Source organism: Carlito syrichta, unplaced genomic scaffold, assembly GCF_000164805.1.
Source record: "Carlito syrichta isolate Samal-C Ts95f unplaced genomic scaffold, Tarsius_syrichta-2.0.1 Scaffold301952, whole genome shotgun sequence".
NCBI classification, from domain to species: Eukaryota; Metazoa; Chordata; class Mammalia; order Primates; family Tarsiidae; genus Carlito; species Carlito syrichta.
In genome coordinates, this window is record NW_007246048.1 from 381,757 (window position 1) to 397,064 (window position 15,308).

At 44.5% G+C, this 15,308-nt stretch overlaps 1 protein-coding gene across 1 annotated transcript in view; it reads left to right on the top strand.

The window, feature by feature from the left end:
* Nucleotides 1-15,308, top strand: part of HTT (huntingtin) — a 158,195-nt gene that overhangs the window by 120,991 nt on the left and 21,896 nt on the right. Inside the window, exons 46-52 of the mRNA XM_021711235.1 lie at nucleotides 1,023-1,161; nucleotides 2,392-2,514; nucleotides 7,775-7,988; nucleotides 8,394-8,539; nucleotides 10,010-10,187; nucleotides 11,175-11,273; nucleotides 13,921-14,108. Coding sequence (XP_021566910.1) covers nucleotides 1,023-1,161; nucleotides 2,392-2,514; nucleotides 7,775-7,988; nucleotides 8,394-8,539; nucleotides 10,010-10,187; nucleotides 11,175-11,273; nucleotides 13,921-14,108 — 1,087 coding nt within the window. The remainder of the gene's footprint in view (nucleotides 1-1,022; nucleotides 1,162-2,391; nucleotides 2,515-7,774; nucleotides 7,989-8,393; nucleotides 8,540-10,009; nucleotides 10,188-11,174; nucleotides 11,274-13,920; nucleotides 14,109-15,308) is intronic.

The following is a 15,308-nucleotide window of genomic DNA, read 5'->3' on the forward strand; positions in this document are numbered from 1 at the left end:
GGGGGCGGGGGGAGAGACAGGGAGAATATAATTACTGTGCTGTGGTTTCAGTATTAAGAATACCTTGTGGATGATGTTTTCAAATGGTATGGGGCGGCCAAGCTCGGTGGCTCAGCCTATAATTCCAGCACTTTGGGAAGCCAAGGCCTGAGGCTATGAATTCGAGACCAGCCTGGGCAACTTGGCGAGACCTTATCTCTACAATAAATAAAAAAATTAGCTGGGTGTGGTAGCGCATGCCTATAGTTTCAGCTACTCAAAAGGCTGAGGTGGAAGGATTGCCGGAGCCCAGCAGATCAACGCTGGGGTGGCCATGAGTGTGCCACTGCACTCCAGCCTGGGCGACAGAGTGAGACTCCAACTAAAAAATAAATAAAAATAAAAATAAATGATATGGGGCACGGTTTGGTGGGCAGTCCGCAGTTTGGGAGGTTTTTTCCGTCTGCAGGGCCAAGTTATGTTGTAATTTGCATTATGAAGTTGTTACTGTCATAGCAGATGGTGGGAGATCAAATTATTACTAGTTTTTGATCCTAGACTTCAGTCTTCAGTCCAGATGAGGAAGATTAAAACATTATAAATATCTTGTGTCAGATGAGGTGATTCTTTTTTGACATGATCGTAAATTCATATAAATTATATTTTATTGGGAGATTATATATAGGGTAGTTTGTGCACTTGGATCATAGAATATATCATCTATTTTGCTTTATGAGGCATGTTTTTATTAGCTGTTTTATCATGTATTGCCTCTTGCAGATTCCTGAGTGTAAATGAAATTTCTGAAAAGTATTAATGGAGTATAAGCAGTGATAATTAAAAGTAAACTAGGGCTTAAATTTGCGTCATGTCTTGCTCAAGTGTTGATGAGAAAACAATGTGAAGAAAAAATTTTAAACAAGTTGCTTCTTGCTTTAAGAAGCCACTAATACTCCTTCCTTATATTGTGCATTTCTTGCAAAGTTGAGACTAAAATTAAAAAATAATAAATTGTACTGTAATTTCATTTGTTTATATTTCAGACACCAAAGGCTTTATTCCCTGCTGGACAGGTTTCGTGTCTCCACCATACAAGACTCACTTAGTCCCTCTCCTCCAGTTTCTTCCCACCCGCTGGATGGGGATGCACATGTGACACTGGAAACAGTGAGTCCAGACAAAGTAAGTGTCCAGTGTATCTATGTGTGAGACCAGGGTTCACACAGGTGTACTGAGCACTTCTGTCCACCTGTGGCAAATCCAGAGTGTGCGGGGGAGGCTCAGTGGACCCAGGATGTTCTGATGTTGGCTCAGGTCATTAGCAGGTCTGGTTGAGGCATTGGGTGGAGACGTTTGGGAGCCATGAGGTTCCTAGTGAGAAAGGCAGTGCTGAAGTGGAACTCTCATAGCAGGATTGGGGGATGTTATGGTTTTTGGGTGAATCAGGAAAGGTCAGCCGAGGCCTGCAGGCCCCTGACTACTCAGCCCTCAAATTGCATCAACACATTTGGCCCACCTCCCTCTCCTCACACTTCCTGTCCTCCTGCAAATTGATACTACCATTGCCAGCGACCCTGGTGTGTCGTCATCACCTTCAGCACTCACACCTCAGAGTTAGGGATCATTTGGAACCTTGATAGAGCTCTGGTAGTCTTCTTTCCTAGAGAGAGCCCAGTTTAACTATTAACTTACATTTCAAAAAACAGCAGCCCAGGTATAGGAAGGCAAAGGTTCTGCATTCTCAGGCTCTAGATGTTTTTTTGTTGTTGTTGTTGTTGTTGTTTTTTGAGTTGGAGTCTCACTCTGTCGCCCAGACTGGAGTGCAGTGGCCACTCCCGGCCACCGCAGCCTCGACCTGCTGGGCTCTGGTGATCCTTCCGCCTCAGCCTTCCAAGTAACCGGCATTACAGACATACGCTACCACGCCCAGCTGATTTTTTGATTTATTGTAGAGATGAGGTCTCGCTGCCCAGGCGGTTCTCGAACCCGTGGGCTCAGGCAATCCACTCACCTCAGCCTCCCAAAGATGTGGGATTACAGGCTGAGCCACCGAGCCCCAGCTTCAGGCTCTATATGTTAAGCCCGTCCTCTGCCCTGCTACTGGGGAGAGTGAGCAATGCAGACGCTTCGGGAAAGGATGTGGAAAGGATAGAAGGGTGCTAACCCTCTGTATGGTAGCTGAGTGTGGAAGGACCATTGTTCACCAGGTAAAGTGGGAGGGGGAAGAGAAGTCGACAGATGACAGCAAGTTGAAAGGACCTGTGGTGTGGTGAGCTGTAAGCCCAGAGCATGCTGGCCTGCAGTTTTACCAGAAGCCCAGTTGACCAAAGCGCCACCATAGTCCCAGGGAAGTAAAACCCCTTGAACGCCATCCAGTTGCATTACCCGTATCTGCCTTTTTCTTCTTCCCAGGACTGGTACATTCGTCTTGTCAAATCCCAGTGTTGGACCAAATCAGATTCTGCACTGCTGGAAGGTGCAGAGCTGGTGAATCGGATTCCTGCTGAAGATATGAGTGCCTTCATGATGAACCCAGTACGGATGAGGGACAGTGGGAGGCGAGGAATTCATTTAATCATTGCGTGATCCACTTACTGAGAGCGTGTGTGGCGAGAATCTAATCCAGATAGGGAAAGGACATGTGGGGGAGGGGCTCTAATCCAGATGGAGTTAGAATTTTGGGGGACTTTAATCCAGACAAGGACAGGACGTGGGGGACACTAGATTGTAACAGGGATATGGAGGAATTTAATCTAGAAGGGGACAGGATGTGAGGGACTCCAATCCAGTTGGAGACAGAACATGGTGGACTCTAATCCAGATGGGGTCAGGATGTGGAAGACTCTCATTCAGATGGGGACAGGACGTAGAGGACTCTAATCCAGATGGGGACAAACACGGTGGACTCTAATCCAGATGGAGACAGGATGTGGGGGACTAATCCAGTTGGAGACAGAACATAGTGGACTCTAATCCAAATGAGAACAGGACTGAGGGACTCTAATCCAGATGGGGACAGGACATGAGGACTCAAATCTAGATGGGATCAGGACTTGGGGCTGTGAGGGAAGATGCTAATTCAGAAGAGAAAGTAGGTTATTTCAGCCACTTTCTATCCAAAAAAGAAGCAAGTAGTTTTAACTCATCCTTTCATGCATCTAAAGAAAATGTGGGTGGCGTTAGATTACAATCAGTTTCATTTTTTTTACTTTTCTTTATTTTAAAGATGTGAGGTACAATTCAGGATTAGGTATATAAGTGGTCATCATACAGGTAAAGTTTGGGCCTCTCTTTGGTCTGCACTTTGTCTGGTTTGAGATCAGGTTCCTTTATTGATATTGTGTCACCCTGCCTCCCTCCTCCCTAGCAGTATCCTGCTACTGCCAATCCCTTTCTTGTATTATGGCAAATGTTCAGGGTCCGCTTATGAGTAAGAGTATGTGGTACTCTGTTCTTTGTTTCTGCGGTAGATCACTGAGTATGATAGACTCTTAATCCATCCAAGTTGCTGCAAAGTCCATATGTTTGTTCTCTATGGCTGTGTAATATTCCATGTATATGTATCACATTTTTTTAATCCAGTCTAGTTTCAATGGGCAGCACGATTGGTTCTGTGTTTTTGCTATTGTGAATAGTGCTGTAATAAACATGTGTGTGCAGGTATCTTTTTTATAGAATGATTTGAGTTCCTCTGGGTATATTCCCAGCAGGGGGATTGCTGGGTCATATGGAAGGTCAGTGTCTAGTTCTTTTAGAATAAGTCACCACACTGTTTTCTAAAGTGGTCCCACCAGTTGGCATTCCCACCAGCAGTGTAGAAGTGTTCCTTTTTCTCCGCATCCTCACCAGCATCTGTTGTTTGTTTTATTCATGATGACCGTTCTTACTGGAGTTAGGTGGTATCTCAGTGTGGTTTTGATTTGGATTTCTCTGATGATTAGTGAGGCTGAGCATTTTTTTCATGTGTCTGTTGGCTGCCTGTATATCTTCTTCTGAGAAGTGTCTATTCATGTCTTTTGCCCACTTTTTAATGGGACTGTTTGTTTTTTTCCTTTTAGCACGTTTGAATTCCTTGCAGATCCTAGATGTTAGGCCTTTGTCAGATATACAGTTGACTCCGTACTCACCACTGATTACTTTCAGGGTCTTCCTTGTGCTTTTCTGGCCATACTCTGTCCTGTGACTGAATCAGGGTAGGGAATGGGGCACATGAGACTCAGCCCTCGTCCTGTCCCCCCGGAGTTTGTGCTTTCAGGATTTTCCCTCTGGGTCACGATCAACCCCTGAGTAGTGAATCCACCAGTCACAGAGATTGGGTGGGGTCTGTCACTCCATGGTGAGCAAGCTGGAGCACTTTCCTGCCCCATTTTCCAGATGATGGCAGGGTGCCTCTTTCATCTTCTTTAGTGGGGTTCTGCCTCTGGGCTCCCATGCTGTGCTTCCTCTACAACCTTTGCTGCCAGAGTCCAACTAGGCGCTGCAGTGGTGAGGCAGTGCCTGGAGCCAGCAGTCTCTCCTGGGAACTCCTTCCCGGGAAGGGCTTTGTTGACTTTTAAAAACTGGTACTTGGCTTCTGCACTCCAGGAAGTGCTAGGGACCAAGCAGAGCAATTGCAGCACCAGCCACTTAACCAGGAGACCCCTGGCCACTTGTTCCCAAGTCCCTACTCAGGCAGCCACTCACACGCCCACTTACTCACTGACACGTATGCAAAATTTTCCATACTCTCACTCACTCACACTGGACTCCTTAGTCCAACTGGCTCTACTACCATCTTCCTTGCTCTCCTACAATCAGTTTTAATTGCTTGTTCTCGTGGTAACGAGGAAAGGAATTGGATTGTTTTAATGTAAGATTTGTAAGATGGAGAGCACCCCTTCAATGATAGGAGAGACACATGATAGGATAGACACAAGATGGAAATAAAGATTTATTACTTGGGAGACTGAGGCGGGAAGTTCTCATTTAGCGCAGGGGTTCGAGGCTGCAGTAAACCATGATCACACTGCTACACTCCAGCCTGGGTGGCAGGATGATCCTGTCTCTAAAAAAAAATATTAAAAAAGTTTTTATTATTTGCATGTCTTGGTGGATACATGACACGCCTGGGGGCCCCATACATGCAAGTTAGGGAGTCTTTGCAAGAATGAAGCATGGACATGGGGCACTCGTTTTATTGGTGTCCAGTGTGGGAAACATGAGTGGCAGGGGAGCAATTGGGCAGTTGAAAGAAAGCAAGTGTGAGATTTGGAACAAATCGACAGGAAACCCTTTCCCACAAGGAGCTGTTATTTTGAAATCCAGCTGGTTACAAGGTTGGGTGTATGGTTTGGGGTAAGAGCTATCTAGCCTCAACCAGAGGAACAAAAACAGAAATTTATCATATAAGCTAGGTAGCCAAACACAAAATGAGCACTGAGGCCACATATTTGTCATAGATTTTATCACAGTGTCCTAGCGCATAATTTAAGTAACATTCATTGTGTTCTGGAAGTTGATCTTTAATAGTAAAGTAGACCCTGCCCCTGGATGCAGTGAGGTCCCCTCTCCCCATCCTCTGACTCGATGCAGTGAAGTTTTTTCCCACCCATCCCCAGATGTCCGAGGGCATCCTGTGCAGAGCTGACCAGAGGAATTGCAAAGTGTCAGTATCCCTGTCTTCTGCCCTTGGGTATGGTGCAACCATGGACTTAGTGGGGCTCCTTTCTCTAAACTGCTTGGGCGGGAGCTGACCAAACCTCTTGGTGCCTTATCTCCCTGTCTTGTACCAAATGGGAGTGAAGTGGGGCCCTGGGGAGGTGAATGTGGCAGGGAAGGGAGGTGGGGACAGGTGTTCACAGAAAGAGACTTAGGGGAAAGGCATTAGGATAGTGCGTTCTGAAGTACTGAGTATTGATTAGTTTGAAAATCAGAGCTGGGCAACCCCCTCGGGTCCCCTTCTGCTGTGGGAGCTTTTCTGTCCTCTCAATAAATTCTCCTTTAAAGAAAAGAAAATAGGAAGGCTGATGCGGAAGGATCACCAGAGCCCAGCAGATTGATGCTGGGGTGGCAGTGAGCGTGCCACAGCACTCCAGCTTGGGCAATGGAGTGAGACTCCAACTCAAAAAAAAAAAAGGAAAAGAAAAGAAGAGCTACACTGAAAATAAGGGGAAAGAATTCAGTTTATATTAAAGTCTATGCAGTGAATGCTGATTTACAGAATGATAAATTTGCTTAGTAACCACTTCATGGTTAAAAATGTGCTAATTAGACTTTTAACAGATTTAAAGGTTCTGACTGTAACAGAGAGTTTCAAGTTTGAGCATTGATGATGCTCTTTCTGAATATTAAACTAAGATTGATGTTCTACTTGAAAAATTGGACTCCCAAAATCCTAAAATGGCTTTTAAAAAGGTTGGCAAAGCACAATCCAAATTGTCATAGGAAATCTATTTTTCTAACCAAAAGTTTGGCATGTACGTAGCAGCTGCTTTGACTTTTGTCATCTGCTTTTGAATATTTTTTTTTCAAACTTTAGGAATGTTTGGTTTGTCACTGAGTTCTTAGATGGCATTTTAGCTTTTTTTTTTTTTGACTTGGAGTCTCACTCCGCCCAGACTGGAGTGCAGTGGTCGCTCCCGGCCACCGCAGCCTCGATCTGCTGGGCTCCAGCGATCCTTCTGCCTTCCAAGTAGCTGGAACTACAGGTGCGCGCTACCACGCCCGGCTAATTTTTCTTTATTTATTGTAGAGATGAGGTCTCGCCAAGTTGCCCAAGCGGGTCTCGAACCCGGAGGATCAGGCAGTCCACTCACCTCAGCCTCCCAAGGCGCGGGATTACAGGCTGAGCCACCGAGCCCGGCGGCACTTTAGCTTTGATTTTCTATTTTTATAAATTAAAATTGTGTTACACTAAAATTTCTATTCTAAACAAATTGAAGAGCATAAAACGTTAACCTTTTGTCCTCAGGGACATCGTGCAGATTACCTATCAGTAACATTTTTACAAAATAGTGAAAAATGAATCACTTCTCATTAAATAGTATAGCATTGGAACTAATTATTTTATTGTAATGATATTTGGCTTATAATGGAATTTTTAACAGTGAAGAAAATCAAAATGTTGTATCTTATATTTTTTCTAACGTATGGTAATGTGTGAAACAGTCAATGACATGCATTGCAGGTTCATTGATACATGTTTACAGTAGTAATTTGTTTGATGTCTTTCATCTGTTTTTTTATTTGCCCAGACAGTGCAGTCTTGTTTTCTTTCTCCCACATAAATAATATGTAATTTATTGTCCAGTCTGTTGTTCAAAGATATGGAAGGACATACTTTGTGATTCCTGAAAACCACTTCTCAACCGATTGGTCATGTCTCAGTATATATTCCATCTCTTTATTTGCTTTTTGGGGGCAATTTGAATGGAAACCTTCAAGGAAATATACATTTTTGAAAAGTTTGCATTCACATGTTTGTCCTGTGTAATTACCAGCGATCTCTTTATGTTTCCTGAGAAGAGACATAAGTGGTTTGCTAGGTTTACAATATCTCCTCAGAGGGGACATCCAAGTGCATAGGGCTAAAATGTTAAGAGACCAGAAATATGCTTTACTGAACATGTTAAATTGAATTATTTAAAATATTTATAACAGATGTAGAATAGCATATTCTTAAAAAAATATTCTTTCTGGTATACTGAGCTGTATGATCTCAGAAACGTTTGTATTATCCTTTCTTCTATTGTGTTTTTATTGTTTGAACTTACAATCTTTGTTGTTGTTTGTTTAACCTTTAATGTTCTGATTTTAGGAGTTCAACCTAAGTCTGTTAGTGCCATGCTTAAGTCTAGGCATGAGTGAAATTTCGTGTGGCCAGAAGAGTCCCCTTTTTGAAGCAGCCCGCGGGGTGATTCTGGCCCGTGTGACCAGCATTGTTCAGCAGCTCCCTGCCGTCCACCATGTCTTCCAGTCCTGCCAGCCTGCAGAGCCAACGGTCTACTGGAGCAAGTTGATTGACCTATTTGGTAATTAAAATAAAAACTTATTTTTAAAAAGTATTGCAGAACTAGTACGAGCAATATACAATAAATGCTGTTGATCCAATACATTGAAAACATTTACACAGGTCACCGAGGAGCAGTACCAGGGTGCCCAGCTCTGAATCTCTTTGCGTCTGTGTGCTACTTGGCCATTCATTGACGTAGTCATTGACGTAATCAGGGCTCTAAGCCCTTAAAGAAGGCTGGGCTAGACATCAGAGGAAATGTAGCCCAGAATCACCTGCAGTCATGGGTGTATGTGCAGACGTGCTTTTCTCAGGAATGATGTTTTGAGCTTTCATCGGATTCTCAAAGAATTGCTGGACTGCCTTCGAGGGTGAAGCACCTGTGCTCACAGTTATACTCACCTATGAAAACCTTCTGTTTCAGGAGATGCTGTGCTGTATCAGTCTCTGACCACTTTGGCCCGGGCCCTGGCGCAGTACCTAGTGGTGATCTCCAAGCTGCCCAGTCACTTGCACCTTCCTCCTGAGAAGGAGAGGGACATGGTCAAGTTTGTGGTGTTGACCCTTGAGGTAAGAGGCAGCACAGGAGCTCAGTGTTTCTGTGGGGAGGGGACATGGGACTAGTACTGGGGAGAGTCAAACACTTTACAGAGCAAGAGCTCTGTCTGACCGGTACTCACTCTGCTGTCTTGCCTGGCGGCAAGTCTTATCGCTGTCGCACTGCTGTGCCCGTCCTTACTGAGCACTCTCACACCTGGCCTCATCAGCCCCTCCCAGGGACTTTCTTGTTATCCCCACTTACAGATGTAATGTGCTTCCTGGCTTTAGAGACTGGAAAAATAATCCTCTGGGAAGGGTTTTTTTTAAATTTACCTGAACACTTCAGCCATGGGGTCGCTGAACACTTGCTTTGTGTTGGTGCTTATACTTAGCTCCCAAAGTATGTACACACTGTGGATGCATTGCCTTTCTATGTGACTTCTGGAAAGTATAGTCTGGTCTATATCCTCAAGAGCCAGGTCTATGCTGCCCATTCTCAGCGAGGACACAAGCTGACCCAGCACAGGTTCTGCTCCCACTCCACACCTCAGAAAGGGGATGCCCAAAGGGTGTCTGTGCAGTTGCTCCTGAAACCATGAGTAAGCACTCACTCTGAACCAGATCAGCTCAGATAGCCTGTGATCCCTGTCCTTCAGGTTTCAGGTTAGTGGGGAAGATGGGAAAGCAAACGTGTGAGTACAGTACAAGGTGATTGCTGCTGGTTATATTGTGTAACTGCTGGGTGCAGGATGAATACTTGACATGCATTGGTTTTTCCTATTTTTTTATTTTTAGAGACAGAGTCTTGCTCTTTCACCCAGGTTGGGGTTCAGTGGCATAATCACAGTACACTGTAAGCTCAAGTTCTTGGGCTCAAGTGATTCTCCTGCCTTGGACTCTCAAAGTGCTGGGATTACTGGCACGTGCTACTGTGCCCAGCCTACATATTATTCATATTATTTGATTTTCATGGTACCCTGTGAGATGTCCTACTTTACAGATGAGGAAAGCAAGGCTTAGAGAGATTCAGTGACTTGCCCGGTTTCACTCAGCTAGGAAGTAGCCAATCTGGTATTTGAACCTAAGTCTGCCGTTCTTAGAACTCATGGTCTCAAATTCAGCCTCAGTGGTGTGACAGGCAAGCCCCGGTGCTGTGGGAGTCCTGAGGAAGAGCCTCTGGCCTATGGCCATGTAGCCTAGGAAACGTTTTAGAGGAGCCTGCTTTGCTGAAGGAGAAAAAGGCAGTTGGAGTAGTGTGGGCATTCTGACAGAGCAGGGGCTGGAACTTTGGGGAGTACATGGGTCAGAACTGAATATAAGGGAACCTGGGATGGCAGCTAGGTCAGAGTCATCCTTCTGGAAGGGCAAGATCATATGGACCTGCTGACTCCTCAGTGCTTTGGACAGTTCACTGTAGCTGTGAATTGCACCACTTCTCTAAAGGCCCCAAGACGGAAAGTACGTGAGTAGGCATTCTGGAACATGGTATTTCCCTCTTAGGCCCTGTCATGGCATCTGATTCATGAGCAGATCCCATTGAGTCTGGATCTCCAGGCAGGACTGGACTGCTGCTGCCTGGCCCTGCAGCTGCCGGGCCTCTGGAGTGTGGTCTCCTCCACAGAGTTCGTGACCCATGCCTGTTCCCTCATCCACTGTGTGCACTTCATTCTGGAAGCCAGTAAGTCCGAGTCCATGAACGGGTTTCTTATCCTTGATCAGCTGAACCGGTAAACAGCAACAAATCTAATTTATAAACATTTTTATTTTGTTTCTCTTATTTGCCAGGTCCTAAATTAGGAATTGGGGGTGAAGAAGTGGATAAAATATGGGCCTTGCCTTAAAAAGGGCCGAGTCCCATCTCAATCCAGTATCTTGGGGTTCATACTAGAATTTAACTTGAATTTGCTTTTCTAGCCATTTTGTTTAGATTTTTGAGTTCTAGCTTTCATAAAAAATACTTCTGAATGTTATGTCCCTTTAATCTTGGTCCTAGTTTATTATTTCATGTTTTAGTCCTAAATGATGATAGATTAATAAGATTACATTCAAAGGGTTACTTATTTTCTGTTAGAGTCAAAATGCTTGTTTCTATACTGCATTAAATATGAAAATATTGTAAAATAAGTGACTTATTCTTTTCAAGGAACAGAATTCTCAACAAGGGTCTTTAGTCAAAAATTTTTAAAAGTTAGACATTGTAGTTTACATGTTAGAGGGCCTTTTGAAGTTTTGTATTTTTAAATTAAGCATTATAGAGTGGTATTTTGATGTTTCATAATTGTTTTCATCTGTGCATTTGTACTCAGCTTGAAAATGAAGATCCAGGGATTAATTTTTAAAAGGCAGATTTCTTGTGGGTTATAGTGATGCTTTTAGCAGTAATGAAATCGTGAACTATCTGATGAAAACCTTCAGGGTTAGACATGGCCAACAGGAGACAATAGAGGGACTTAGAAATCTGAATGTACATTTATCATTTACCAAGGGATTGGCACCTAAGTCTAGTATTGTCTGGTATTGTGTATTTGTCTAAAATTGTTCTAGGAAGTCTAGACATAGTTTATCCCTTTGAATTTTTATGAGGCTACATAAATGTAAAATTTTGAATAAAAAGGACTGATAGGAGTGTTTGGAAATTATTGTGTTTGTTCCTTTGCAATTTTAGTTGCAGTGCAGCCTGGAGAGCAACTTCTTAGCCCAGAAAGAAGGGTGAATGTTCCAAAGGCCATCAGAGAGGATGAGGAAGTGGATTCAAGCACACAGAGTGAGTGTCAGGACTTATTTTTGTCTTATATGTGTCTTTGGGGGTTTAAAAATCTTTCGCAGCCGGGCTCAGTGGCTCAGCCTGTAATCCTGTGCCTTTGGGAGGCTGAAGTGAGTGGATTGCCTGAGCCCGCGGGTTCGAGACCCGCCTGGGCAGCGAGACCTCATCTCTACACTAAAAATTTAAAAATCAGCCGGGCGTGGTAGCGCATGCCTATAATTCTGGCTACTCGGAAGGCTGAGGCGAAGGGATCGCCGGATCCCAGCAGGCAAGGCTGCAGTGGCCGGGAGCAGCCACTGCACTCCAGTCTGGGTGACCAGGGGAGACTCCAACTCAAAAAAAAAAAAAAAATCTTTCGCACTTGTAAACTGGTGCACACTTATTCTATCTGGGCTATTGTTCAACCCCAAATTTCAGGGAGACTCTAGCCCATTGCTTTGCAGTGCTCTTTCCATTCCTTGAACTCCCAGCCCCGTGATGCTGACTGTCTGACTCCGCAAACCAGCTGGAGTGTCATGCTGCGGGGAGCCCTCCTGATGTGTATCCTTCCCACAGACAGGCTGGGCTGCACTTCCCTCTGGGGGGCCCCCTCCACCCACCACTTTCTAACTAATGGCAGTTTCTCTGAGCTCACTGAGGACAGGGAACGGGTTTGTCTTTTTTGTGTTCTCAGAAATCAATGCTTGGCTTGTCATAAGCAATTAACAAATGATTTTTGAGTGATGAATGAATAAATAGAAATACTAAGGAACTCAATGTTATTGGGAATGCCCACATGAGTATTTGGTAACCTGAGTTATCTGTTTCAGCCATCTCTTTTGTTGGATTTTAACAAAATTCATGCTTCTTTCCACTGAAAAAATCCAAATCCCAGCTATTTAAACCAGTTCTAGACTTAAATACATACTACAGCTTTTCACATACTTTCCTTCCAATTCCAGAGTAGGTATTTTACTAGTGAAATGGTGGCAGTACTGGTTGGTGGAAAACCTTTTGACCTAGTGACTCCTTATTCTCACAGGTGCCTCCAGGCTACTGAGCTCACTTTAGTTCCTTTTCCCTGGCATCTAACTGGCTGGCAATGCCCCCTTTATCCTATCCCATAAAGATAGTGGTGCCTCACCTGGTGGTCTGTCTGTGCTTTTTATGCAACACTCTTACTTGGTACACCAGGCATCTTATCCATGCTCCGTGACTCAGGAAACATGCCTTTTTAATCATAAGTGCATCAATGCTTTGGGGCTTTTTTTGCCAGCTTTTGTGCAGCCCTAGTTATGGATGAAGTTTTCCTGTCTTTAGTCTTAGTATTTTTTGTCCTATTTCCCTGTTCAAGGTTTTGTAGTTGCAGAGTGACCCAGAATCAATGACATTTCAATATACAGCTAAGGTCTTCTCTGAATTTTTTTCTCACACGTCTGCAGTACCTCCAGCCTTTAGTTTGTGAATTCATGATTTCTTATTGTTCCCTGAGGAATGTGCAAACATGTTCCTTCCTGCTGTGCTGTTTTCTAACTGAGTGGCTCTCGGGCTGCTTCTGCTGTGAGGATGAGAATAGCACTGACCATCAGGGTTGGTATGAGCATTAAGTCGGTTAATCCATGACAAGTGCCTGGAATGAATGCCAGTCTTAGTGTAAGTGTTCAACACATGTTACCATAACTTCCATTAGAATTTTAATATCTGTTTCTCTAAAACAGTTGAGACATTTGAAAGGTTGGAGTCAGAGAGGCAGGTCTGCTGGCAGGAATGCACGCAGTTTGAGTTGAGACGATTGTGTTTATTCCCCAGGGGCCTTGTTAGGCCACTTCATTCAGCCCTGGCCAGAGGAGGAAACTTGGTTTGCTTTTTTAATCACCTCGATGGGATGACACTTCTTGAAAATTGTCCAGTAAATATTATTAAAGCCAACCTCATTTCTCTTAACTTGAGGTTAATTCCTTGGAGAGGTGATTCTTACCTGTCTATACTAGGAAATTGCCTAAACTATTGAAACTCGTAGACTAGGTAATTATCTACCACATTTATTAACTCAACAAATAATGTTTAGTACATACAATATGCCAGACTCAGTGAAAAAGGACCAGTCCCTGCCTTCCAGACACTGACCAGCCTATGTTGTAGTTCTGGCCAAGGGTGTGGAGTTTTCTATAACATTCTGCTTCCAGTTTCCCTCAGAACCCTGCCCATAGCCCATCGAGCACCTCAGTCTAGGGAAGCAGTGGACCAGAGATGGTAGCATGGCTCTTTGCCTACTAGCTTAGGGACAAGTACAAGGTTCTGAAAACCAGAGAAAGCCAAAGAGCAGGGGAGGCATCCTGAAGGAAGTCCGAGGCTGGGGAGCTGCAGGATTGCTTCCAGATGTTACAGTCTAGTCGACTATATTGCAGAGGGTGGGAAGGGGGCTAGGGACCAAAACTAGAGCTCAGGTTCAAGACCATTCCAGCAATCCCAGCAGAAGTGGAGAGAGTTGCATGGTCTAGGTAGATATAAAGAAGATAAATCTGCAGACCTTCAGTGATCAACTCAAAGTCTTGGTGGATTCCAAATTTCTATCTGGAGGTACTGGTTATAGGTTGTGTCTTTCTACACTGGACAAGCAGAGTGTGTTTGACAAAAAGTCCTCTTTTAACCATGGTTGCTTGTTTAGATCCTAAGTATATCACTGAATCCTGTGAGATGGTGGCAGAAATGGTGGAGTCTTTGCAGTCAGTGTTGGCATTGGGTCATAAAAAGAACAACAGCATGCCAGCGTTTCTCACAGCGGTGCTCAAGAACATCATCATCAGCCTGGCCCGCCTGCCCCTGGTCAACAGCTATACACGGGTGCCCCCCCTGGTGAGTCTGGCCCTTCCTTTTTAGAAGACCAAGGTAAGATGAGGCACACTGGGCACTCTCCAGAGGATACGATGGAATTCAACTGCCCAGGCACTTCCTTGCTGTGGTTCTGGCACCTGTCTGGTTTCTTCAGCCATAACGTGTTATGGTAGCAGAAATACTAGGCTTTCTAAAATGGGGCAAGGCATTATATCACTAAATAAGATTTTATCTCTCACCGAGAGATTAATATTGGATGTGATTCTAAAGTAATTAGACTACTTTGTCTAATAGCAGGCCAGAAATTGTACCCCCTCAAGTGAGTATTTTTCTTTTAAAGAATCACTTTTGGTGATTCTTCACGCACTTTGGCACAATCACTTTTCTCTTTTGAAATTGTCTTCGGAATCAGTTTAAAATAAACATTACTGATCAGGACTCTTGTCTCAGATAACAGAGAGAGCTTAGCTTGAGAAGGGTGAGGATTGGTGGAGAGTGGACTGACCTCTCTTCTAAGTGAAATTGCACTGTTCCCCTCACAGCCTGGTGAAGTCAAGTGATGGGGATGTTTCCTTACCAACAACAATGTTCTCAGGTGGGAAAGAAGGACTGCCCCATGACAGAGCAGGAGTCAGTAGGTGTTGGTCAGCCAGGACAGAGAGCAAGGTCCTGAAGGAACGGACTTGTGTCTGCCTGGCAAGGGCATGTGCCTGCTGCTGGGCACAGCCTCTGTGTGCTTGTGTGCACCCACATGAGTGTGTATGTGTGTGTGTGTCAGATTCTGGGGAAGCTTGCACCAAGGATGGAGAATATTTTCAGCCCTGAGGGGCTAAGATGGTTTTGCTGTGGAGGATGAAGATATTCTAGATGAAAGTCTCCTTCTAAAGGAAGAGCCCAGTGGCCTGGTGACACTGGAGGCAGTTGCACAACAGGGAGTTGAGGAGGTTCTAGGAAGAAAGCAGAAGATGCTAGAGAAGCAGGCCATTGTGCAGGGCTTGCTCTCAGCCCCATTCTGTGCACAAGAGTCATCATTGTGGGCTCACCAGCATCTGATTCTGAAGCAATAACTGCTCTTTTGGTGGGGCTCAGGGAGACCATGCAGGAAGGCACAATTTAGAGTTTACGCTGTCTGGACTACACTTGGAGATACTCCAGCATAGGCTGCATTCTGTAGATAAGATTCTTCCAGCAAGCTGTTTATTCACAGCTTGGGGAGTGCCC